General features: G+C 39.5%; 1 protein-coding gene and 1 long non-coding RNA gene across 2 annotated transcripts; one reads left to right on the top strand and one right to left on the bottom strand.

Annotated features, from left to right (window-relative positions):
- Window positions 1–10892, top strand: LOC147172286 (uncharacterized). The gene is made up of 3 exons (XR_015095310.1): window positions 1–85; window positions 7804–7908; window positions 9972–10892. It is a non-coding gene; the product is annotated as an uncharacterized LOC147172286 (long non-coding RNA).
- Window positions 1143–25938, bottom strand: mindy3 (MINDY lysine 48 deubiquitinase 3). The gene is made up of 16 exons (XM_086077579.1): window positions 25804–25938; window positions 25070–25389; window positions 24658–24737; window positions 24491–24551; window positions 24207–24413; window positions 23151–23202; window positions 21967–22081; window positions 21807–21880; window positions 20159–20238; window positions 19842–19912; window positions 18949–19029; window positions 10409–10481; window positions 8021–8093; window positions 5113–5200; window positions 4354–4425; window positions 1143–1910 (listed from the first exon to the last, which is right to left on the bottom strand). Exons 2-16 carry the CDS (start codon window positions 25161–25163, stop codon window positions 1761–1763), a joined length of 1371 nt encoding a protein of 456 aa, XP_085933705.1. The 5' UTR covers window positions 25164–25389; window positions 25804–25938; the 3' UTR covers window positions 1143–1760.
- Window positions 25939–26035: the final 97 nt, after the last annotated feature.

The raw sequence follows: 26035 nt of genomic DNA on the forward strand, positions 1-26035 counted from the left end.
GCCCGCATGGGCTGTCACAGAAATCAGATGATTCAATACATGACACATTATGGAGGCGCAGCTGATCTAATGTTCAACATGCCATGTAAGTTGAGTCAAGTTGTTACATGTTGATAATGTGGACGTTTTCTGACAAATTGGTAGCATTGAGAGATAATGAGTGGCGTGGGAAAAGTCTGTGGTCCAGTCTTGCTTTTTTTCAAAGCCAAAGCTTTCCTTATTTTCTGCTCACAATTTGTGCTCATTGCTTTATAAATACAAAAACCGGAGAATGGTTATGAAAACTACAATATTTGGGAATGATTGATCATGTTCTTATGTGCTGATTAATGAAATTGACCCCAGCATGTTTTTTTTTTGCTGCATGCTTTGGTTTTGAAGTCCAGTCGCCTTTGATGTCTTTTTTGCTTCAAACACAAAGATAATTTATTTGCTTTCATAGAGGAATCAGGAAATCCTGTATTATTTAACGTTTGATTGAAAACCAGAGGATTTGGATTCTTTAAATTTATTAACAGGTGCAAATCTTTTCTTTCTTCCCGTTTTGTGTGGATAAGCTTGGAGGCAATAATGTCTACATATTTACAACGAATGGCCACAAATGAGCATTTTGTGCACATTATATATTGTTGCACGTCTGTGAGACGTGGGAGGAAGCCGAACTCCCCAGAGAAAATCCATGCAGGTATTCAAACCCAGAATCTCAGAACATGCTAACCGCTAATCCACCATTTGACTTTGACTTAAAAGCACATCACAAGAAATCCCATCACTTTGACTTCTTATCATATTTGTTAAATAGCACCTAGCACAAACGTATAATGATACTGGTTCACTATTTCAATCCATCACAGGTATGTGTACATTAAACTAAGTAGGTTTGGACAAGTCCGTTTTCGCTCCGTACGCCGCACAAGACAAAATATCCATTTAAGCGCACTAAAGTGAGAACACATCATCTTACACCATTTTTATCAGACATGTAACTCACCATCCTGGAGCTGTCGTGAAATATTGCTTGTGCGCCTCTTGCCGAGTACAAACATGTGCCGTGAGTTAGTGATGAAGGGATGCAGATGGGCCTGCAAACTTGATGTTTCCCGATGTTGGGTCGAGGAGGACTCCACATTCAAACAACAGAGGAGGATGCCAAAAAAAGTGTTTATTCCACAATCTGAACTGTGAGCGTGTTAATAAATACATGAGCGCCTGGCCAACTTTTCAATGTGGTGCATGAGGTCTTACATGTTGTTGAAGACATTGAAGAAACCTTCACAGTTGGTTGAGTGCCTACGTTGGTTGGTCCTAACATTGTAAACGTTTAGCAGTGAGAGCGAAAGTCTGTGTGTTCTCACGTGGAAGGCTTTGGTCGTTCCTCTTTGTTTTTCCGTCCTTCAGTTGTGGAGTTGTCGCGACAACACTGTATGGCGCTCCGCCGTGTGATTTTGTGACACTTACAGTTCAACATGATAAAACATCCTGTGTGACGAATGGCAAGCCGTGCTGAACAGACAATAGCATCGTTTAAAGGTGAGCTGAATGTTGACTGATAGAATGAATCTCAGGCATATACAGTTGTTGGGAGACTTTTTGTGTGCATTTGTGAGGTTCTCATTCATCAATGTTGCGTGTATGTGGTTGTGGTCCCGGTCTCTATGAGCTCCCTTGAGCAGAGCCGTGTGTGTGTGTCTGTGTCTGTGTGTGAGTGTGCGTGCGTGTGCGATGGAGGCAGTAGTGGTCCGTTGCACATACAAACAAGACTAGTTGAGTGACGGCGAGCGCTCGGTGCTCCACAGCAGCTCGACGTAGGGCCACTTGGTCTGTAGGCAGCGCTTGACTGGAGTGTCGTCGGTCCGTACCATGGGGTCTTCAAACCCGAGCACCAAAGCGGTCCCTTCCACGTACTCTACCTGAAACACACACACACGCACTTTTGTCAGAATTGACAAGATTTTCCTCATGCAATCTGATACGTGGAACGGATACAGTGATAACTTTATTTTTATTTTTTACGGGTTTTTATGATACATAGGCAATTAGGCATGTAATAACAGCTGACCTTAGTGCAACAAATATTTCTGTGGTAGTGGATAAACAACTATAAATGTAATGTATCCCAGTGGGAAACAATATGGCATGATTTAATTTGCCTCTATTCTGAACCCAGCGACAGACAGTGGCACTATCAATCCCTTTCCAGGCACTTCTCCTTAAGTGGTATAGACTGAAATGCAGAGTGTCTGTGTTATTTTTGAGTAGACACACCCACTTGTGCAGACATACACATTTATACCAGCTGCAGGGGTGGGAATAGTACTTGAAAATACTTTCAGGAGCTGTTATACTCATTTGAGTCGATGGAAAAGGAATCGCCACTGCAACCTTAGAGGCGCCTTGGCGTGCATATATGCAAATTGTATGTTTCTGTCTACTTGTGGTGCACCTCCTTACAGTCAGGGGTCAGCAACCTTTACTGTCAAATGAGCCATTTTAGGCCAAATAAATGACAAAAAAAAAAATCTGTCTTTGATCATTGTGATGAACAAAACAGTATGGACATGTTATGGTAATTTTTGCCTCTCTCCTTCCTTTTTTGGGCATTTTACGGCTATTTAAAAAAAAAAAATGAAAATAATAATAATTATTATTTATTTATACATTTTCTGAGATATTTTGCAATTTTATGGACATTTTATGGCATTTTGGGGGAATTTTTTCTTTTGGATTTGGACATTTTACAGTTACTTTTTAAAATGACTTTTCTGACTTAAATAATAAATAAATAAACAACAAAATCTGTCTGGAGCTGAGAAACCTTTGAACATTGTGTTGAACAAAACAGTATGTATATATGGTATTTTTTTTTGCCTCTCTTCCTTTTTTGCACATTTTATGGCAATTTTTTGACATTTTTTTGCTATAAATGTTCTGACCTTTTTGGTGTGGCAAGTTTGTGGACATTTTATGGTTATTTTTTTTTACTTTTTCTTTTCTGACTTTTAAAAATAAATGTTCTAACTTTTTTTGGGTGGCAATTTTGTATGCATTACAGGTGCTCGTCAAAAAATTAGGATATCCTCAAAAAGTTGAATAATTTCCGTAATTCCACTCAAAAAGGATGTCAATCTTCAATAGGTGGTTGGATTCCCTTTGCTTTGACCACTACCTGGATGTGCCGTGGCATTGCCTGGGGGTCCTGGAAGCCCAAGCTTTCTTGATGCTTGCTGTCAGCTCTTTGTTTTTGGCAGTGGTGAAGGCAAAAGGGAATCCAACCAACTATTGAAGATTCACATATAATTTTGAAAATATTATCCTTCCATCCATCCATCCTTTTTTCCCAAATCAGTGGGAAGTAGGCATGGTGATTTCTTCACATTATGCAAATTTTTTGACATCCTGTTTTCATGGGTTTTATCAGCTGGAAGCGCAAATAATTTAAAAAATAAACAAATAAATACTTGAAATCACTTAAATTACGGAAATTATTATAATTTTTTGAGGATATTGTAATTTTTGGACGAGCACCTATATATGATAATTTTTCGGGATTTATTTTTTGACATTTTATTAGTTACTTTTTGAATTTTTTTCCCTGCTTTTTTTTTTGTAATGAACTTTCTTGACAATTCCAAAGACATTTTATGGTAATTTTCTGCCTTTCTTCTTTTGCTTTTGGAAATTTATGGTTACTTTTTGAACGTTTTCTTTTCTGCCTTTAAAATTTCTTACTTTTTTTTGTGGCAATTTTGTGCACATTAAAATGGTAATTTTCTGCTGTTTTTGGGATCTATTTGGACATTTTATGGTCACTTTTATCCCCTTTTTCATCTACCTTTTGTCTCCTTTTCTGACATTTTAATTAACACATTCATTTATTAAAATAATATTTTATCTTTTTTTTTTTTTTAATAAATATGGAAATATGTTTTTTTTGGTGTTTTTTTTGAGCCGCAGGTTGCAGACCCCTGTAAAGCTTCAGGTGATGTATTGGAGGGTTTAAAAAAAATGTTTCACAGCCCCATTCACGCTGACAGCTGCAGAAAGTGATATTCCTGACTATCAGGCTAGTCAAGCGCTGCACATTGACAGCTATCCATCCCACTAAAGCCTGCCTGTGAGCATTTATCACAGCCGTGCTGTTGACACTCACCTGCCTCTCTGCCGTAATGACTTTGAGGAACAGGAAGCAAAGCCATAGAAGTTTTTGGATGACTGAACAGGCTATTAGGCTTGTAATGGCTACTGTTTATTCTGGAAGGGGCTGGATACCGCCAACATTGTGTGTGTGACTGGGAATGAAGACATGCAACATGGATGGAGACGGCTTAAGAGAAGGAAGCGCCATGGTCTTACCCTCTCGTTGTGGTTGGATTGTTTGAGTCCATTGTAGTGGTAGACGGGAAAAGAGTCTGGGATTCCTGAATCCTGGAACACAGGCCGGAAAACAGTGAAAAACATGCTGGGGAGATTCTCTGGCCAGAACATAATCGTACAACTGGAGGTTAAAACCCAAAAGTGGAACATTTTTGACTGCAAAATCCTGGCAGCAAACTCGTGTTACATTCAAGTGCAACTCCAATTACCACATAACAGCCAAAATGAGGAAGACAATAACACTTGTGCTGACTTTGGCTTAATTGGGTGTGTTGTCTGAGCGCGCGTCCAGTTTCTCATGTTTGCATGCTTTCATATGAAACCCAAACCCTTGACCCGATCCCACGTGTGTCTGCGTGTGCGTCCACTTGGCTAATGGCGGTATAATTTCTTTGCAGCTCCGAGCTGCTCTTCTGGTGGGTCCCTAAAGCCCTGATCACTTTAACACAGTTCCCTCTATCTCTGCCTCAAGGAGAAAAAAAAAAAAGGCTGAACGGCTCTCTCTAAACTCTTTAGCAAGCAGCGTCATATGATTGTTGAACACACGCATAGATTTCACATGAGACGCCACAAGAATGTCTTGGCGCAAAAGCCTTTGATTAGCTAGAACAGCACTTGGCCCGGGATATCGATGCTTATGTGAAGGTGACCTCAATCTGATCGTTTTTTAACTGCGAAAAATACAAACAAATCAAATGGGGATGGAAGGAATTTGTGCGTCCACTTTTGTACACATACCTGTTCAGGGAAGAATTCCAAGAGGAACGGGCCCAGAAGAATTATGCCCAAATTCTCTGGGTCCAGCTTGTTCTTCACCAGACTGACACTGGAGGGTGAAAAAAAAAAGAAAAAAGTTTGGTAAGATTAGAGGGAAACATCACGTCAGCTCTCATGTTTTGGTGAGCGCCTGCGTGTTTTCACAAAGACTGTGGTGCAACTAAATATACCACTTTCCAGACATTCCTTTGTGTTAGATCAGCGTTATTATTATTATTGCTGAGCAAATGAAAAGAAAAAAAAAGACTCTTGTTCGATTGTCCTTTTAAGGCAGCAGGGAGAGAGTCGATACTGACTACTTGCAAGTGTGATGCGAGCGTGTATACATGACGTGGTTGTTTAAAAGCGGATTGGATGCGATGCCGGAGCGTGCTGCAGGTTTTCCTCGCGCTAATCCATCCTTGAGTATGGTGCGCTAATGCAATCAGCTGATGTTTTCTCTGGAGCCGCTCTATGATTTACAGCCATGCGTCAATCGGTTTCGGTGTACAGACACGGCGCGCCTTTATCTGGCAGCAGTCAGAGGAAGTCACGCTAATTTCAACAGAACATTGGCTTGGCTTGTTTGAAAGCACCATTGCGGTTTTGATGATATTAGCAGCTTTCTGTCAATAATAGAGACGAGAGAACAGAACATTCAGACATACAGTAGCTTGTAAAATAGGACATACTGCATCACACACAAATGTTACAGACAGGAAGTCAAATTTCACACGCGTAAGACATTCAAAACTTGTACAGTATTAAGGGGGAAGTCAACCCCAAAATGGTTTGATCCACCCCTACTAGTGCAAACATGACATTCCGATGAATATAGCACTTGTGGAACGTGAACAAAGCAGAGGGCAGCCATTTTGCCACTTACTGTCGACTGAAAATGACATAATAACACATCACAGTTACACAGGGAACGACGATAACAAATCAATGCTCAGCTTGTGAACATTACATGACCAAACTAAGAAAACAGGCGAGCCCGAATTGATTCTATCCACTCCTACTAGTGTAAACATGACATTCCGATTATTATACCATTTTGTCACCCCATTAAAATAATTTTTGCAAGAAATATATATATTTTTTGCCTAAATCATTTCTAATTTTTTTGTGTTTCCTGAAAAAAAAAAATCAATAGCCGATTATTTTTAAGGAGGCGTTGATTTGTGGAATGTGAACAAAGCAGCTTAAAAAAAGTTTTTCACTCATCTCCGAGGGCAGCCATTTTGCCACTTCCCGTCAACTGAAAATGACATCACACATCACAGTGACTCATGGAACGACTAATCACGGCTCAGCTTGTGAACATCACATGACCAAATTGAGAAAAGGATAAGCCCCAATTGGTCATTACCTGAGCAACTGTGATGTTATTTTCAGTCGACAACAAGGGACAAAATTGCTGCCCGCTCAGATGGATAAAAACGGGTGGATTTTGCTGCCTAATTCATATTCCATAAACGCAATATTAATCAGAATGCCATGTTTAGACTAGTACGTAGCATACAACATAATATTCTAAAAAAAAAAAAAAATGGTTTGACTTCCTCTTTTGAAACAAATTTGGCTCATTATCAAGAAAAATGATGTCTGTTGTTGCTATGGTAACACAAAATTAGGGTTGAGAATCAAATGGAACTGGGACTAACATTCTGCAGTTGTCCTGGAAATGTTCAGATTTAAAAATGTTGGTCCTAATTTCCGATGCTTACTCTGTCTTGCAGTGAGTGGAAAAGTGAGATTGAAATAGTCATAACTGCGATATTACTGTCATGGATCACCTAATTTATGACACTTGAAATTTAACTAATTGATCAGGAGCTCCCAATTATTTCTCTTGTTGCACAAGAACTTACTAGGCCTACAAAAAAGACATGAATCAGCTCTGATTTTCTTTATTTACCACAGTGACTTATGAATAAATGCCACATCGCATGTGTAATAGGTAGAAAGCCTTCCATACTGATGGTCTCAATTTACCCCGAGTCCAAAATCGAAACCATATTTGGAATCTTAAACCTGAGCACATTAAAGGTTAATTTTCACTTGAAGGAACATGTTGTAAAAATTCGCTGAAATAAACCCAATCCCCAAAACATGAGCACGCTTTGGAGGCTGAATAGACGTGATCAACTTCAAACAGAAGGACATTAACACAAAATATTTTTATGGCTGAGAATATCTACCATTTGATCGCAAGTGGCCAGAAGCTGACCATCACAGGAAATAATAAACCATTACAGACAACGTGAGGCACAAGGAAAGAACTGCATGTCCTCGTTCTCCTGGTAATAAAAGTACAAAACGGGTTGTTTAAGCCCGGCACCACCAACTAACTGAATATTATTCAATATGGTGGATTTGGGGCTGCTACACTGGTGTCGTGTGTGGCAATCAGAGAGACAGGAGTACCCCCCGTGGTGTGCTCCGCGACGTTGTGATGTGTTGGCCATCTGGGGCTCTGCAGAGCACATCAGTGGTCCAAACACTCGACGATGCCCGTAGTCCCAGCGCAGGGCTTAACACTCCTCGGTGGAAAACGTTCTCCTGTTTGAAGCGATGCTTTTAAGTGTTTCCTCTCTTACAGGCATTCTTCCTGTCGTTAATGTTCTCCCTCTGAGCCTCAGATTTGTATTTTTTTTTTTTTTTTTTTAGAATGAGTCTAGCTGTACTTTATACAAGCCTGGTAGTGAAACATGAGCTGTGCTGTTGACCTGGCCTGGCCGTGACTTTGGAGTGGGAACTTTAGAAGAGCTACAGGTGCCACACACACACGCACACGCACACGCACACGCACACACACACGCACACACACACACACACACACACACACACACACACAAGACCAGGCTCAAGACATGCAGGCACTTACTATTCTGGCTCTGAGACAAGGTCGAGGGCTTTCATCACATCCTGTAGTAGAGCGTCTGGGATGAAGCCGTTATCTGGAGGGAGACACACAGAGAGATGGATGAACAAGTTGGAGCAGGACACAACTGTAGCTAAAAAAAAAAAAAAAAAAAAAAAAATTACCTTCACCCATACCGCACACATACATACCATATGGGAATTAACTTGTGATGCAAGTTAAAATAACCCCGCGCATATACACCTTGCCCTTTCTTTGTGACCTACATTCCATGGACATGATGATCCCTTTACCTGTGAGGAGACGCTTTAAACGCTAACATGTGCTTTTCAAGGCGCGTCTGTCTGAATTTGGAATGTGACTCACTCAAACATGAACATGTGAGCCTATTTGGGCTCAACGTCCTTTTGCATGTATGGTGGTCTAAATCTTATACAAATTCTAGGTGAAGGTCAATGACAAAGTGCAAAAAAGAAAATATGCTGATCACATTGCCCAGGCAGGATGCGATTGGTATCTGTAACCATATAATGCTACAGTCTTTGTGTTTAGACAGCGGGAGGGAAAAAAATACATTATTGAATGTATTGTAAAGAGGATACATCATTAATGGTGACAAAAAGGGATAATGCTAGTGGACGTGGTGGGCTAACATGACTGGCTGTGATTGCCGTGGATGCCAGGCCTAATTTTGAACCTGTCAAAATATTAACCACGCCAGTCATGGTGCAGGTTAGAAATGTAAGACTGTTGGGAGTAAAATGGGATGAACATAACAAAACCTGACATTAAGTAATTACAACAGTAACAAAATAGGGTTTGGCAACAAATCAAATTAATTCGATTAATTGTTATTTTAAATGTCGAATTGTTGAAAATTTGCTGAATCTAGATTATTAAAAGCTGTTGTTTTTTATGTTCTGTTGCATCCAAATGTTGTGTACCAACTACTTAATTGTAGCATTTAAACTATGAATGTTAGGTTATAGAATCAGTATACATTATTGTTTGAACATTTTGCACAGAAATAAATGAAACATTTAAATGTTTGTTGGGTTTATTAGATTAAAATCAATTAAAATTGTAATTGTCCTGAATGACAGGAAAAAAAAAAAAATCAAGATTTTATTTTTTGGCCATATCGTTCTATAACAAAATTAAGTTGTGTCACTGGGATGGGAAGTACGTGCCCGGGGGAAACATTGAAAACTAAAAATAAATAAGTAAGTAAATAAAACGAAATAATATAAAAAATAAAGCCAAAATTTTTTTTCCATGTAAAGCTGCCAATTATATCTGTCCTACAATATACTATATTAACTCATTTTCTCCCCAAAATGTATAACTGCGTTCTATTTTAAACGTTTATGTGCCCCAAAGACGTTTTATGTTTGTTTGTTTTTTAATGCTAGGGCAAGAGCATACAGAATATTTTCATGCAGCCTCTGAACTGCACAGAACGGGTGAAGCAATGGTATTTATTACAAAAACGGCCAGCAGGTGGCAGCAGAGTATAAGAGATCAACCGGGGCCATGTTGCAAACAAGCTCATGTACCCACAGTTCTAAACTGGTTTGTGAATAATGATGACACTTAGCTATATTCTAATGCTAATTGCTGCAAAATGGAAACAGATAGAAATAACAAGACTCTAATTTTTCTTTTGGTGGGTTCCATGTTTTTATAGCAAAATAACACAATATTCTGTGGGCCTTGCAAAATCAGTCAAAATCCAGTAAAACAGCCAGGAGCGAAAGGTATTGCTTCAGTGAAAATGGCTGGGAATGAATGAGTTAAATACTAGAACAAAGATGTGGTTGAGAATTTTGCAGTGCTGTATTGTACATATAGTTAAGTTAAACATGGCAATTAATTTGAGGTTTGTGGACGTTCATTAATATTGCATCACCCTTTGGTCTGCTAATGAACACATTTATATATTTTTATGTTCCAGGCATGTTTTACACCAATGGTCCCCATCCTACTACCAAATGGCTGCGGGCCAGTGGTCGGGACTACTGTCTTACACAGAAAACAACTCCCTTTCCAAACCCATTCTTTTTATTATTACTATTGCATCACTCTATTTGTCCTTTCCCCCAGTAACCTGGAAAGCGACAAGGAGGAAAAGAGTGGGATGGTTGACTCAGCTGTAAGAGGAGCTGAGCTCACCAACCTAAACAACAACAGCGGAGATGAGAGAGAAGTCGTTCTGGTTACTGAAGAGGAAAAATATTGTAAAAGAAAAAAAAAAGAAGCAAATTGAGGAAGAAGCAAAGGGGATGGCTATACATCACTAGATGTGCGTGGAATGCCGGGTCGATTTTACCATGTCTCCTCATTATTGTGAGCGTGATGCCATGTAATGAATACGTTGCAATAATTGATTACCTTCGGGATCAAATGACTGGAAGACCCTCCTTGCCTGCTCTGATGGACACTCTGGACCGACCAGGGACATCTCCTATAGGCAGAGAATTGAGAATTGCGAAAAAACAACAAAAAAAACCATTGAAGTGTGAGAAAAGGAACTTATAAATGTCTTAAGATTTTATCTAAGCAAGCAGACATAGGATGTGTGGGAAGTTGTATAAATAAAATGGATGTCAACCTGTAGAAACAGCTGTGTACATGTGTGTGTGTGTGTGTGTGTGGGGGTGTGTGTGTGTGTGTGTGTGTGTTCGACTGTGCAAGAGGCCAGTGTAATCGCTGGAGTCTGCCAGGCTATTAACTGATTTTCTGATTAAGTCTGCTGACTTGTTTTTACTGCAAACACACAATCAGGTAATCAAGTTCTACACATAAACATGATTCATGAGAAACTCTGCACTTTGTTTGTTGGTGAAATTCCCCCAGATAAGATAAGCAGTAAGTAAATACCCAACTGTAATTTTTGGATATTCATTCATTTTGACAGGTTCTTTTGGATATTAAATGTAGAGCACTAGAATCCTGTTTCTGATGTTTCCAAACATGGATATCAAATATCGAGAATGAACAGATAGATGGCTGTTATTGTTTTTCTTCTGACGAAAAAAAAAGAAGAGACAATAAATCACTTGAGGAGGGATTGAACAGTTTCAAATACCAGCCAACTTTGGCCCAAAACATCCTAGAGGAATTTTAGCTTCTAACATGACACTGACTGAACCCAAAAATATATATATCAAATATCGAGAATGAACAGATAGATGGCTGTTATTGTTTTTCTTCTGACGAAAAAAAAAGAAGAGACAATAAATCACTTGAGGAGGGATTGAACAGTTTCAAATACCAGCCAACTTTGGCCCAAAACATCCTAGAGGAATTTTAGCTTCTAACATGACACTGACTGAACCCAAAAATATAGATCGCAATAAAAAAACGAAGGTTTTGACCGTTTGGGCAAAAATGTTCCATGTGACTCGTGGCCCCTCATATCTTAACCTGAATTCAATTTGAATTGCGTATGTTCAGAAAATGGAAATAAAAAAAAAATATTTGAATTGATTAATGGGAAAATCATTTTAACAGCGCTATTAGCAAAAATATAAAGTAGCTAAAGGGGAAGTCAACCCCAAAATGTTCCTTATAATATGTTCTATGCAGCGCCACTAGTCGTCTAAACACAGTATTCTGATTAATACCGCGTTCGTGGAATACAAATAAAACAGCAAAACCCACCCATTTTTATCCATTTCACGGGGCGGCCATCTTGCCACTTGCTATCAACTGAAAAGGACATCACAGTTACTCAGGGCTCAGGTAACAACCAAGCGGCTCAGTCACATGACCAAGCTAAGAAGACAGGTAGGGAGTCGTGATGGGTCGTTACCCGACCCCTGAGCAACTCTGATGTCATTTTGAATTGACAGCAAGTGGCAAAATGGCCGCCCACTGAGAGTGGAATAAAAAGGTGGTTTTGTAGTTACACGTAGTGAGGGCGCATAGAACCTATTTTTGTAAAGAATCTTTTTGACTTCCCTTTAATAAATAAAAAGCTGCTGGGCAAAGTAAAATGAGAAATGTTTGTTGACAGAACAGTCATGACGCTACACGAACACAAAAAATTTGTAGAGCAAATGAGCCTCGGTCATCTCATCTCAGTTATCCTTGGCCTTTATTAAAGCTTGATCCGGGCTGGCTGCTAAGGTTTCACTGTCCACTTATTACTGTGCTCAGTGTTCACTCGGGAGGGAGACTAAGCAGAGATGACTCCCAGCTGCCTTTGCTTCAGATACAAAGAAAACAGACCAGTCGACACGGTGATCTGTCACACATACTATAGCCTGCCCTGATTTGTTAACATTATAGGCTTCATAAATCTGCTGGAAGATTTGTTATTAGCTGAAAGTGTCTGTCCCACAAGGTATATAAACGGTGACTGATCATGAGAAAAGCTATTCTTATTGTTCTAAAAGTCACCAGTTGAGCACTGCAGTGGAAGTCTTGTGGCATCGACTACGTTGATAAGCTGTAATAGTAACGTTAAGAATTTGTCTCTTAGCAAGGTGACGATAGCCTCAATCGATTTCATGTGGCCTTAAAAACCCAGAAGTGCCATGAACATTGTAAAATTAAGTTCAGCTCCAGTTTTTTTTTTGTCTTTCCGAGACATAATGCATGGTAATCAACAGGAAAAAAAAAGTACCATTATGGCTGTTCAGTAGATAATATTACAAAGTTGAGTTCTCAGAACATGCTCACAAGGTAAAAATAATGGCGGCCAAACTGACACGACTGTGTGTGATGACAGCTCTGCTTGCCTGTCTTTGATCTGTGTTTTATTAGAGGCCTGAGGAAGATGCTGCTGAGTTGGGAAACATGGAGCAAACACACTCCACGGGAGTGCGTGTGTGTGTGTGTGTGTCTCTCTTCTTGGTGCCATTACATGACATTACTGTGAGTGTGTCTGAGACACGGTGTAATTACCTGTTCACTAAACGTTTATTTGCCTGAAAACAGAACAACGATATTCTAGTTGTGCATGCAGAGATTCTACAAACGACACTTAAAATAAGACATAACATCAACAGGGCAAAGTGTGCTTGTGTGTGGCCTTGAGGAACACATTCCATTCCCCACAGTCCAACGTTTTGGCTGAAATCCTTGACCCTCTTCACGAAGCAACAACAAGCTTCTCCACACAGGAACAAAGTTAAGAAAACACGAGTGAAAAATCAAGCATGTCCTATTAAACTGACACTGACGTCAGACTGTCCAAAAAAAGAAGCTTTTCAACTGTGCATTTGATTTGATTTTGATGTGAAAAGTCCCATCTACAGACCACCCGTTTTTTTTTCTCTCACTCTACCTGGGGTTTGTCTTTTAAATGAGAAGTGCACTTAAGTCCAGTTTAAAAAGGTACTTTAAAATTTGGAGTACTTCCTCTTTGTCTTCCTTTTCCCCTGTTCGACCCTTATCTTCCCATGCAGGAAGCTAGGGGAGTAATTTCCCTCCGGTCCGCCCAAAGAGCTATTGTACGTGCTGAGAGGCTTTGATTGCCCAAGAAGAAAGTCTTAAGGGATCCGTTTCAAGTCAACAAAACCGAGATCTTGTCAACTGCCATGTTCCAAAAAGGCAAAACAACCTGAAAAGGTTTCGTATCTCACGGCAGCTGTTTTTTTTGGGTACATGTGTTTCAGGTATGGAATCTTACATGTTAAGATTGCTTCGCCAGAAAATAGAGGTGACACCACAAAATGGTTCTACAGCATTTTGAAGGGATCCTCTAACAGAAAACAATACACAGGGGAAAGGACGACTAATGCAGCACACCCACAGCCTTTTAGCCTTCTACAATGGCCTTTGGTCTAACCTGTCAAAGATTATTAATGACTGTTAATGTACACCGCTTTGCTATTTTGTGCTTCTACGCTGCCCTTACCTCACATCTCCTTGAAAGCATGATATTTGAGAGAGACTAGGGTCGTTCGATACTTTTTTCCCCGGCCCATACCAGTGCGAGTAATCAAGTCACCAGTAGTCACCGATACCAAGTAACGATACTACTAGTATTTTTGGTACATAAACGTTGCCCCAAAAAAACAATGACAGATAAATTTAAATACCTACATAGAATTTATTTTCTTTAAAATTATATGGAAAAAAATGGCACGACACGCTACTACTGCATTAACGGCTGTATCAACCACCGTCGAAAGTACTGATACCTTGAAATAAGGCTAGGATTTGGCCCAATACCTTCCCTATCCCTAGAAAGAGACTACTGTTTCTTCACTTAAGTTATTGTATGAGGCACTACAGAGTGACTACATGGTCTGACAATCATTTCAAGTATGCTGGTCCACTTATTTGATGCAAGTTTGGGGATTTTTTGGGTTTGGATTTTAAACAAGGAAGTAATGTGATTTGTTTCAGTTTACTTATGATATGCAAAATTCATCATCACAAAGTCTTGTTTTGGTGAGTGTAAAACAAAACCCAAGACAAAAAAACCCCAACAACAACAAACTTGCTTACTGAGCTTTCGTGAGGTAGTTTGAAGTCTGGTAAAATGTCATGCAAGATGGCCTATTTTAGGTATGGGTTGAGTACCGATACCGTGTTCTCGCAGTAACTGATCAAAGTATTGGCCGCCCTTTTATCGCTGTTTAATGTTCAGGAACTACAGATTAGAAGAACAGGAAATTGCTGATAGTTTCACGCAATTTTAAGTAAAAATGCAAAATTGGAATATGTAAGTCTTTCTGTAAAATAGTCGGTCGTTTTTGGGGAAATTTTATGTATTAAAATTAGCATTAATGGTATTGGTACTTGGTATCGGTGACTACTCGAGCACTCGTACTGGTATTCGGTTTGGGAAAAAAGTGGTGTCGAACATCCCTAGTCATTCAGTGCAATTTTATAGAGATATTTCTACTGAATTTTTTTCTTTGAATAACCGCAGGGTTACCCCTGTATGTATGAGTTCTTCACCAAAGTGAGATCCCAACTAAATGAAAATCACTCCTGTAAATCCATCAGATTCACCTGGTAAGATTTATTGTATCGTTTTAAAGTCTAAACTTAAACCATTATAGTTTTTAGTGTTATTTTTGGAATCTAACAGAATTGTGCAATGGGGGAAAAAAAACAACTATCAATTTAAGCCCCATCAAGAGGTTTTCTGTAATTTCATGCGGTGAAACTCCCTAGTTCTCCACCATAACATTTCACATGCACATGGTCTGTTTGTGATGGCATGGCTTTAATAACCTTTTGTGGTTCTGCCAACACAGGGGAGAGAACTTGACATCAACTCTGTTTGCACTCTGCACATATGTTTTCTCTGTCTTGTACCAATCCTTGAGGAAAATTTGCAGCGTGTGTGTGTCAGGACACAGCGCGCCAGAGAGTCTCTTCTCTCTGCTAGTAAATCACTGGTCACGACATGACTACTGTACATAACCACATACACACCTGTAACTCCCTCAGAGTGAAATACAACAGCCCTCATCACTCACTGAAGAGGGTAAAGGTCGATTAAAAATGTCATCCACACACACGCTTTTCCTAAGTGACCACTGCGCTGCTCCATGAAGGACATCCTCCTGACCTAATCCATTCCTCTTCAGTTGGGACCAATATACTGAAGATGTTTGTGGAAGTATTTTACTTGGACAAGTGACATCTACAGTGGCTTGTAATTTCAGGGAGAAAGCGATTAAACGAAGGCCAAAACACATCTTTTGAGAAGGAAACACAAGGTAGATAAAATTATTAAAGCTGTCACATCTTCACCTTTTTTTCCTGGCATCTCAAAAACAGATCCGGTTACATGCTATCAAACATTTCTCGCAAGCGCACACAAGAGAACTGCGTATGAGGTAGAGAGATGGCGGAATAGCTTTTGTGTAGGTAGATTAGATTAACAAAAACACTAATGCTATTAAGCTGATGGTCTAAAAAGCCGCAGTCACACACCGGTGACAACTCCGGGGAATACACACCCGTCCCCAAAGGCTGACAGAAGGAGCGACTGACACATCAGAAGCAGGGATCGGATGTTCTGCTTTTGTGAGGATGTCGCTATATTGGGGCTAAAAGCTACATTAGCGGGTAGTACAGATTTGGTATCACGATGCCTGGGAAATCGCAGTACACTTCAAATAAAGCAGATTTACTGTCAAGCGGAGCGGTTTTAGGCTGACAGAGGTTGAGCATGTTAATGGTGGCAGAGCGTAGAGAAAAGTCATCTACAGTACGTCAGAAAACATGCATGTGCATATATTCAGGTCTGGTCTTTAGCGTACAAATGGATCCAGATGGGAATTTTTGCATTCACTTTCACTCACAAAAAGTCATCCACCTGAACCCCACACACACACACACACACACACCAAATCAAGATTAGGTTCCCTGCATACAATGAAGAGTGTGTGACTATATGTTTGCGAATATGTCACTAAAACCAGTGGAGCATGCGCAACGATGTCTGGTCATCAGTGAACCAACACATAATTCACTCGACTTATACGCATGTAACTGAGCTTTTAATCAATGGCGTATTACGGGTGTGGTGTTGTAATGAAGATGATTGCTTGGGATATTTTTTTTGTCTCTCAAGGTTAAGCACAGTTGTTCTCAAAGTGGAAGTCAACCGTAAACATTTCTTAACAATATGTTATATGTGTGACCTCACTTGTGTAAACATGACATTCTGATTAATATTACATTTGTGGAATATGAGCTAAGAAGCATCTCGGGGGGGGGGGGGTGCTGTGGGTCGGGGGGCAACCATTTTGCCACTTGCTGTCAACTGAAGATGACATCACAGCTCACCTGTTTTCTGAAGCTGTGCTGTGATTGGCTGTTACCATATTTAGACTAGTGGGGCTGCATAGAACATATTGTCAATTTTGTTGTTGTTGTTGTTGTTGACTTCCCCTTTAACCTTGTTGGAGTTACTGAACCTCACCATTTTCCTATGCGCATTCACCAAACCCTTTATTGAAAAATAACATCTATTTTTTCTAATTCAAGACATTTACTGATTGAATAAAAGACGGTTCACTGGTGAATAAAATAAACAGGGACCGGCCACTTCCTTTTTGATTTTGCTCAACATAGTATGAAGAGATTACAATAATGTAATGACAAAAAAATAAAATCACACGACGTACGATCACAACAGCCACAAGTCGACTACTGAGTGAATCAAATTCCCTGCAGCCCAGATAGGCCAAGGCGCGAGTTCCTTTTTTTCCCCTCCACAAGAGCGCAAAGAATTGATTTGGTCCAAGTCAACCGAACAACTAAATACACAAGACACCACAATTGCTTATGTTACTTGTGCAGGGACTGAGAGCTGTCTGAATACTGGACTGCACTCATGTACACGCACACACTGAATTTGCACAAAAGTGAAATCTGAGGATTCTGACTCCTGAGGGCCTTTGATTGGAAGTTGAAACAACACGGTTGACCTCAGTATGGATGAGGGCATTCCCTACCGAGTGAGGTAGCACCGTGTGCATTTGCATGTGTGAATTCAAGGAACACGGATCCAATTTCCCCGCTAACCCAAAACAACCTGCTATGATGTAACACTTTCTGATGGACAAGTTACATTAAAAAAATATCTATCTTGAAATCAATCTGTCCAGCCATCCATCTTCTATACCGCTTATCCTTCATTCGGCAGGAGATGGAGCCTATCCCAACCGACTTAAGCCACAACATCCTGGAATGATCACTGCCAGTCAATCGCAAGGTAATTATGAAGAGCACATTGAGCGGGAACTGATATGAACTGTGACAATGGCTCAATCATGAAGCCCTCTGCCACAAAACCACAGGGGGGGGCAAAGGCTGCTTCGTGGAGCTGGTGGACATGTGGGCTGCACGTCCACTTTCATCAGTGACAACCAGCAATCAGCATACTTGCAAAAGGAGATGGAGTCATAATTAATACACTAATTGTAATCACACCAATGAATACAGTATGTAGTATGATTGTGTTTTAGTTCAGACTTCCTTTCCACACGTGGGACCGATCAATACTGGAAAGAACAAATAGAAACCAGAGTGTTCGTCATGTCGCTTGTCAGCATATCATGTATGATGTAGGTTACAGTCATCATAAACTTGTGTAGAAATGGAATACAGCTGGGCATTCTGACTTTTTTCTGGAAGCATCATGAACTGGGTTTTGACACTTGCCAGTAATCAATAACTTGAAAACAAACATCTTCGCTACTTCAGAGGCAACTGTGTGGCCTTTTTGAAGTCTTCGGCTCCTGATAATTCTTCTTTGCTAGTCATGATGATCTCTTCCCACAAATGGACACCAAACAAATACACGAGCATTTGTCCATCTCAAAAACTCAACCGCGTGTCTGACTTTTACATCACTAAAATGAAATTCCTTCCTTTCTGTTGCTACAATCCCTCATCTGACTGTAATTTTGAAAGACATTAGTTTATTTGACTGACACTGACAACCAGTACCTCTTGAAGCCTTGTTTGAGCCTCACTAAGGACTGCGGGATTTATCCCTGCATTACTTACATCAGAACCGCTTTAGAGAAGAATGCCTTTGTGGTCAGTATGACCACAAGTAATTATTACCACAATCAATAACGCTTTTATGTACCGTACATATGTACACCAGGCATGAAGATGAGACAGTCACATTTTTTTCCTTGGTTACAGGTTTGCACCATGCGGAGCTTGCATGTTTCTGCACGCTACACTCCTTTGAAAAAAATAAAATAATAATAGATAGGTGGAAAGCCAAGAAAACAGCAACTGGCCATATATGACTATGTCTCTTACACTCACTTTTCTCTCTGCTCACTCCTCCCTTACACTGATATCTGACCTCCCTTTATTAAATCTGTTAAGTGGGTTCCATATTTTCGTTTTCCTAACCTGTCAAGAAGTCTGGCTTTTATTAAACACTGCGTGACATGTGTTTAGACAATTATGGACCAGTGCATTGAACTTGCCTTTGTGAAAAATACAGAAAGGTGAGTTTCACTGCCAATGATCCAAATAGGGAACTTGGGCGACTTCAGGAAAGCCCCTACCTGAAATAAACAAGACAGAGTGTGTTTTTATTCAATATTGATTTAATTAGTTCTTCCTATTATGAATCAAAATGTGTTTAAAGTGTGTTCAATTTGAGATATCACATGAATTAAGGGTTATTTCTCTGTGCTGTGGTGCTGGCCCCATTTCACTTAATAAAAGTTTTTTTCCCCCATCCATTCCGTTTCTATACAGCTTTATAGTGTTCAGAGTCACGGGTAGCTGGAGCCTAAACCAGCTGACTCTGAGAGAAAGGCAGACGACACCCACACGGCACATATAGAGACAAAACTATTCATATTTTTGCACTCACACCGTCACTGAGTGGGTACTGAACCCATGCGGCCTGTACTGAAGTCAGGCGAATGTACTCATGAATAACTCAACGTTTATTCTAAATAAAAACAGCAGCACTTGAATAACTTAACACAATAGCCTCTTAAAACTTTATTTCAACTCACTCAGGCATGCATCACCTTATTTACTTTTTGGTCATTACGTAGGCAATAGCAAATAGCCCAAATTCTTTCAGTCACATCTAACATAATATTTACAAAAATACGTTGTCAATAAACATTTAACATAGCAGTGTGTGGCTGTTGTTTAGAAACACGTTCTCATACAGGAGCCTTACAAGTTTTTTTTTTTTTTTTAAAGTTTCAGCAAATTGCAATACAAACTCTACTGTACATGTAACAGTGAGGTTCTGTTTATTTGTATTCGTAGTGATGTAAACACAGTGTGCTAAGTTCACTCAATTCTGCCCGCAAGTGTGTACTTTGTCTTGGGAGTGTGTTTACAGTAACTGTACCTTGCAGTAGCGTAGTGACTCCATGAGTGTGAGGAAACCAACTGATGCTTGCTTATGAATGCCGTGTAGCTCTGAACATGGAAGACACAGATGACAGTGACAAAAAACTGAATGTCAGAACGTTAACATGAGCTTAAACTACTGCCCTCTGGTGGACATGATTGCCAAAGAAAAACTGGGTTATTGTTGTTGATACTTATTTTGTGTTTACTCAAATATTGTTAAGCAAGATTGTGCATCACCAAATTGCATCGTATGTCTGATGTGATGTTTTCTATAACTTTGAGTAGCGGTATATTAAATATTTGCTCTCTTACTCATTCCAGAACACTCTCGATCTCCATCCCAGACATTCGAGACTGCATGGCCCGTTACAAGGAGGTTTACCAGACTCTGACTGCAAAATGAACAAAATATAATGAATAAAGGATGGTTATGATGAAAATACATGCCATTTATGGGTATGACCATGCAACTATGTACAGGCATTAAAATGGGTCAGGAGTGAAAAATGTGAGAAGGACTAGGACCAAATTTTGGCCGTTAATATCAAACGGGGAGGGGGAGTTTAAATTTTCACGATTTTATAGCGTCAAGAAAAACTTTTTGCGAAAATGCGAACATCTTTTATATGTTTATCGGACCGTGGATTGATGTTGAAAAAACAGCATGTGTTGCATTCAAGTAGGGATGGGTACCTTTGCAATTTGAACCGGTTTGGTTCCAATTGTCGGTATTGGGGTATTGATACCGGTACTGAACAATACCAATTTTCGGTACTTTTGTTCTGTTGGTTGTGGTAATAAATGTTCATTTATTTAACAATATAATATTTTTTTGAAAAATAACATTCACTTTAACAGTCATTTTTCATTAAATAAAATCAAAGTCAGATTCATGATGTTTTACTATATGTCAGATTTTCTGACAAATAATAAAACAATGAATTTAAATCACATGAGCCAGAAAGGATGGCGGTTAACCCCCCCAAGATATAACATTAATAAAATATAAATAATACAATAAATTTATCTTACAAATAACAAAATGAGAAGGAAGGTTCTTTACAATGAACAACATAAAGAACAAAATTAAGCAATAATACAAGGACGATAAATAATAGTATTAGTGTTATTTTGATTCCTTGTGCAGTTGTTTTTCAAGAACGTGCATGCGCACGTAGCGCGATGAACTGTATTCCAACTTGTGAAATCTCGCAAAAAAAAAAAAAGATAGTTGAAAGAGGACATGATCAACAATGAAGAGAATAATTGGGACTTGGGAGCAAACTCAATGTAGACTGTAGCCAATGCGGTACGTTGTTTGCTACAGGTTGGCCACAAGATTTGGCAGTTTTATCGTTACCCATGAAATTATAAATATGGTATAAAAAAAAAACATATTGTAACGATGGTAAAGTCACACACCTTATAACATGATTCAAATCAGCTATGTCCGCGCAGCCGCTCGGCCTCAGCACCAAGAAGTCCGCGCAGGTTGTGGGGCGCCACCCTCAAGCAAAGCATGCTAGGAACCGCGAAGTTTCACTCTTGCTTATTAACCTAAATCCCGAAATGCATTTTATTGTAGCGAGAATGAAATCTAGCGCGGATGGGTGACGTCAGTACGCTCGCTGTGCGTACATTGCTGCGTTCAAGTGCGCCATAGAAAATTAACAACACATCGCGGTGTGGACAGCCACAATTTAAGACGCGCTCCAGAACATGGCACCGTTTGGTTTAACGAGTATCGGTGCAGTCGTCGGTACCCATCCCACGCGTAGTTCACTGATGCACTGACTATCCATAACCCCACTGAAATATTTTCTCATCGGATATGCACGCTTCACGTAGGCGACCTATTTTGCATTCAAAACGGCGAATTTCGCTGAAAGGCGAGGGATTTTCATGCATTTATGTATCATTTTTTTGTGCAGCTGTGTGAAAAATAAATGTGTTCTGGTACCTTCCATGGCCATGCACTGGGTCTACAAGGGGTTCCATTGTGTCCTGGATCTCATTTCTAATATTCTCAATACCCTGTAGAGCCCAATAGTTTGACTTTCACTCTTCATATTACCCATCAATTACATACATTATTTCCTCTTTTGGTTCCACAATCATACCTTGGTGAGGATGACAGAATAGAGGAAAAGCAAAACTCCACAGCACCCCCTCCAGGTTTGGAAGAGAGAAAGCACCTCCGCTTGGAGCTCTGACACAGACGTCACAACTCGCTTGCTGCAGAAAAGGAAACAAAAAAAATATATACAAATTTGTTAAACTATGTTTTTACTGCACTTGGAGCTTTATTACGTAAATTATAGATCTTCATCAGCATGCAGTGCCTTTTGTTGACCGTGGACTGTGCATGCAGCACGCCTTGTGATTAAGGAAGAGTGAATACTGCGGTGGCAAACAACTTTACAATTATTGAAATTAGTTTGTATTTATATGTGGGTGTGGGAATGGTAAAAAGAAGCACGCTTTAATAAAACATGCAATCAATGAAAGCGAATGTCTTCAAAATGTGAGTCAAACGGTCAATTCGTTATCAAAGCCTAATTATTTGTTTTTTACAAAAAATATGGACGTACCATTCCTCCAAGAAACCCTAAATAAGTAAGTGCATCTGTGTCAAGCGAGCAGGTATTATAGGGGGCATGTAGGGGAAAAATGAACTTTTTAATTGCTTGTAATTGTAAACAGCTGGATTTATGTGTTACCATGCCATCAAATGTGTCAGTAAGCAAGCCGATTGCTTAATTTAGATAATACAGACCACACAACGAAGGTTTGGCAGCTTAGCTGTGTGCCTTTAAAAAAAAAAAATCTTCCAGGCAAAATAGACTACACGGAAACACTCATGTCAAAGCCAAATGCTAGTAGATTTTAGATGCACAGATTAGCATTAGCTAACAGAGTTATAAGTTAAAAGTGGTTGGCTCGTGCACCAATTCACGAGTATTCAAAGTTATGAGTTGTTTTTTGTTTTGTTTTTAGTGTTGTGTTTGTTTGGGTCTGCTGCATGTGCCACAAGCATTGTTCAGCACACTTGGCTATATCCTGGCTGCTCAGTAATGAAGTGCTGCCTTGACAAGTGAAAATACAATCTATAATTTTACTGCTTATATGGATACTCACGTTACTTTTCTCTCATGGTAACGCAAAGTACATTACAGAAATGTTATGACAATTATAGAATTTCTATGCAGACATGAGAACTGTTTTAATTTGTAAAAAAAACAAAACATAATATGTCTCTAAGATGAAAGTATTATTGTAGAGAAAAGTCAAAAGTGTCACTTACTGAAGAATACTGTGAAATTGCTCAAAGCCAAGGTCTTCAGCAGCCAAAGCAGCTAAGTACAAGAAAACAAACATACACAGTGGATATAAAAGCTCTACGCACCCCTGGTCAAATGCAAAGTTTTCCTTATATAAAACATTAGACCACAATAAATCATAGTATCACATTTGTTTCCACTATTAATATGACCTGCAACCTGAACAGTTCAATTGAAGAAAAAAAAGCCTTCATGAGGCGAAGTAAAATTTGCTGAGAAAATGTTTTTGCATAAATGAATTTTGAATCAATTTAAGATGAAGCAGAATTGTTGACCACCTTAATAAAATTGCTTCAAGTGGTAACACACGATAGACTAAAGTTAATCCAAACTGATATATTAAATTAATCCAAAGTGAATATATTAAGTTTAATTAATTATGAGTTCATTAAACTTAATATATTCACTTTGGATTGACTTAATTCAATCATGTGTTACAACTTGAAGCAATTTCATTAAGTTGATCAACAATTCTCTTTTTAGAGTGTACATTAAAACTCATGTTAACAAAACATTGAGTCTCCTGACAGAATATAAAATAATGTAAGGAAAAGTCTACTACAACAGCTGAAATTTAGTTAATTAAATTATTTAAAATGGTGTGAGCTGACACCCATTTCACATTATTTTTTTGTGATTGGTTAATTCTAAGCACAGCCACATCCCAGTTCTAAGAGCGTGTGTGCACTTGTGCAAAATTATTTCAATTGTTTATTTTTGCTCCCTCTCTTGAAAAGATTAGAAAATTGAATGGTAGGTTAAAGGTCATTGTGAGAATTTTTTTTAAAGGATTTATCTATGTTTCATTACTTCTGTCACAAAACCTTGACATTTGAACAAAGCGGTGTGTAAACTTTTCATATGCACTGTACACTATGGTGTTACAGCTTGACACAGCAAAAGCCAATAAAAAAATAACAGTCATTCAGAGCTGTATTCTTGTGAAGGAGTGACCATTCTTGTTTGAGTGTCAGTACAGTAAATCAGAGCCTTGTAAGACAACAGACGTTAAGACTTACTGGGTTGCTGCCCCTCTAGTGGTTGGCTGCTCTCTGGTACTGGCATGTCCTGTGTTTGTGACTGGGTCTGTGCTTTCGTATGCGTGTGGGTAGGTGGGATCTGTCCCTTGGCCCACGACACAAGGCAGAACTCTGTGGAGGTGCTGGAACAGGCCGACTCCAGGATTTCACTCAGTGCAGAACACAGGACAGTTTTCTGCTCCTCCTCTAAAAACACACATAATAGTGCAAGATTTATTAAGCATACAGAAAGAATGGTAATGGCTTTTGGTTTAATGTACTACCTGTCATGTGTCTCCAGTTTGAAGTCTCTCGATGAAAGAGAATAGTCTTTAGGAGGAAAGCCTGCAAGGAGAACACAAATGTCTTCTTTAATATGCTTCACTTGATGAATACTGTTTCCCGTGGCCTCATAGTCACTTGACTTCACATTTTAGAAAAGGAATCATACCTGTACAGGTACAATCACAGCACATGGCCCCCCTTCAAACTGCTCTAGTGCTGTGTGCTCATTCTCACTGAACACAAACCCTGTGAACAAGACACAACAAATATGCAGGAAGGTGGCATTCCTCACAAAATATATATTTTTTTCAATCAGGAATACACCGTATGTGCACGTGCAAGAATTGTTAAATGATCACGATATATTTAGCAAATATACTACGAGCTTGCTGTATGTACTAAAATAGTCAGACAATGTCAAAAATTTCACATAAAACCCATGTTCTGCACACATACATTTCCAAAGTGGACAGTTTTAAATCCAAAATATCCTCCACCCTAGTGAGGTACAAGAGAACGAAGATGACACAAAATGCACTCAATCTACAAGGCAATTAAAGACAGACATAACATTCTACCTTGTGTCCATCTGCGAAAGATAGAGGCTGAAACTGCCCCGCTTGTTGGTCTTCCCCACACTAAATCCACCAACTCTTTATTTAAGTCTGACATGACCAATTTCTCTGCAGGCAGATGCACAGCCACTCACTATGCAGGCCAACTGATATTTGTCGGTGCCAACTTGCAAGATTTTTAGTCCGAATGATAGTCCACTTCCCTGGGCAGGTAGAGCCTGTGGCATTGGCCACAAGCTACCTGTGGAACAAGGCAGTATTCTTCTCTGCGCTGGCGGGACACAGGTTGGTACGAGGAATGACATCAACGTGGTCCCCTCGGCCTGCAGGTAGCATGAAAAACAAACATGTTTAGCAGGAGCCTATATATAGAATAACTTAATAGAACAAATAGAACCACAAGGGGTGTATAAAACTAGAACTGCAACTTACAACACAAACAAGCTGGACCAGTTGGAAAGCTAGCTAATCGTTACAAGGGATGGATAACGAAAAAAAATGACGACAGTTGACAGGGGCAACACGATTGCGTGACTACCTTGTTTCATGCTTGCGCATTTACTACGCGTATGATACATTTTTAAGCCCAAATGTGTTTGTTAGATAATAATAACGCACGTTAGCATTAGCATTACTACGAGCATCAGCTAACCTTAGTATTGTTTATCAACTCCATTTGCTGACAATATGTTTGTATATTGGTCGTCAATAGTAATATCACGCGAAAGCTCGCTTACCTGAAATACAAAGTCGAGTCAGGTTCCCCTATTGATTGAGCGATGTAATTAATATCAACGCCTCTGTCATTTGTATTTACAACAGAGCCAAAAAAGCCTTTGCGGAAATGTAACGTGCTTGCTCATTGGTTGAAATCCAGATGAGTTCCTACGCGTCAGGAGTGCGTTCTCAACACGTTGTGTCATTGGCCGATACGCTTGCCATTTATATGAATTCCGCCCTCGTTCGCAA

The sequence above is a fragment of the Leptonotus elevatus genome, chromosome 6 (assembly GCF_054856555.1).
Source record: "Leptonotus elevatus isolate MCC_2025b chromosome 6, RoL_Lele_1.0, whole genome shotgun sequence".
Classification (NCBI taxonomy): Eukaryota; Metazoa; Chordata; class Actinopteri; order Syngnathiformes; family Syngnathidae; genus Leptonotus; species Leptonotus elevatus.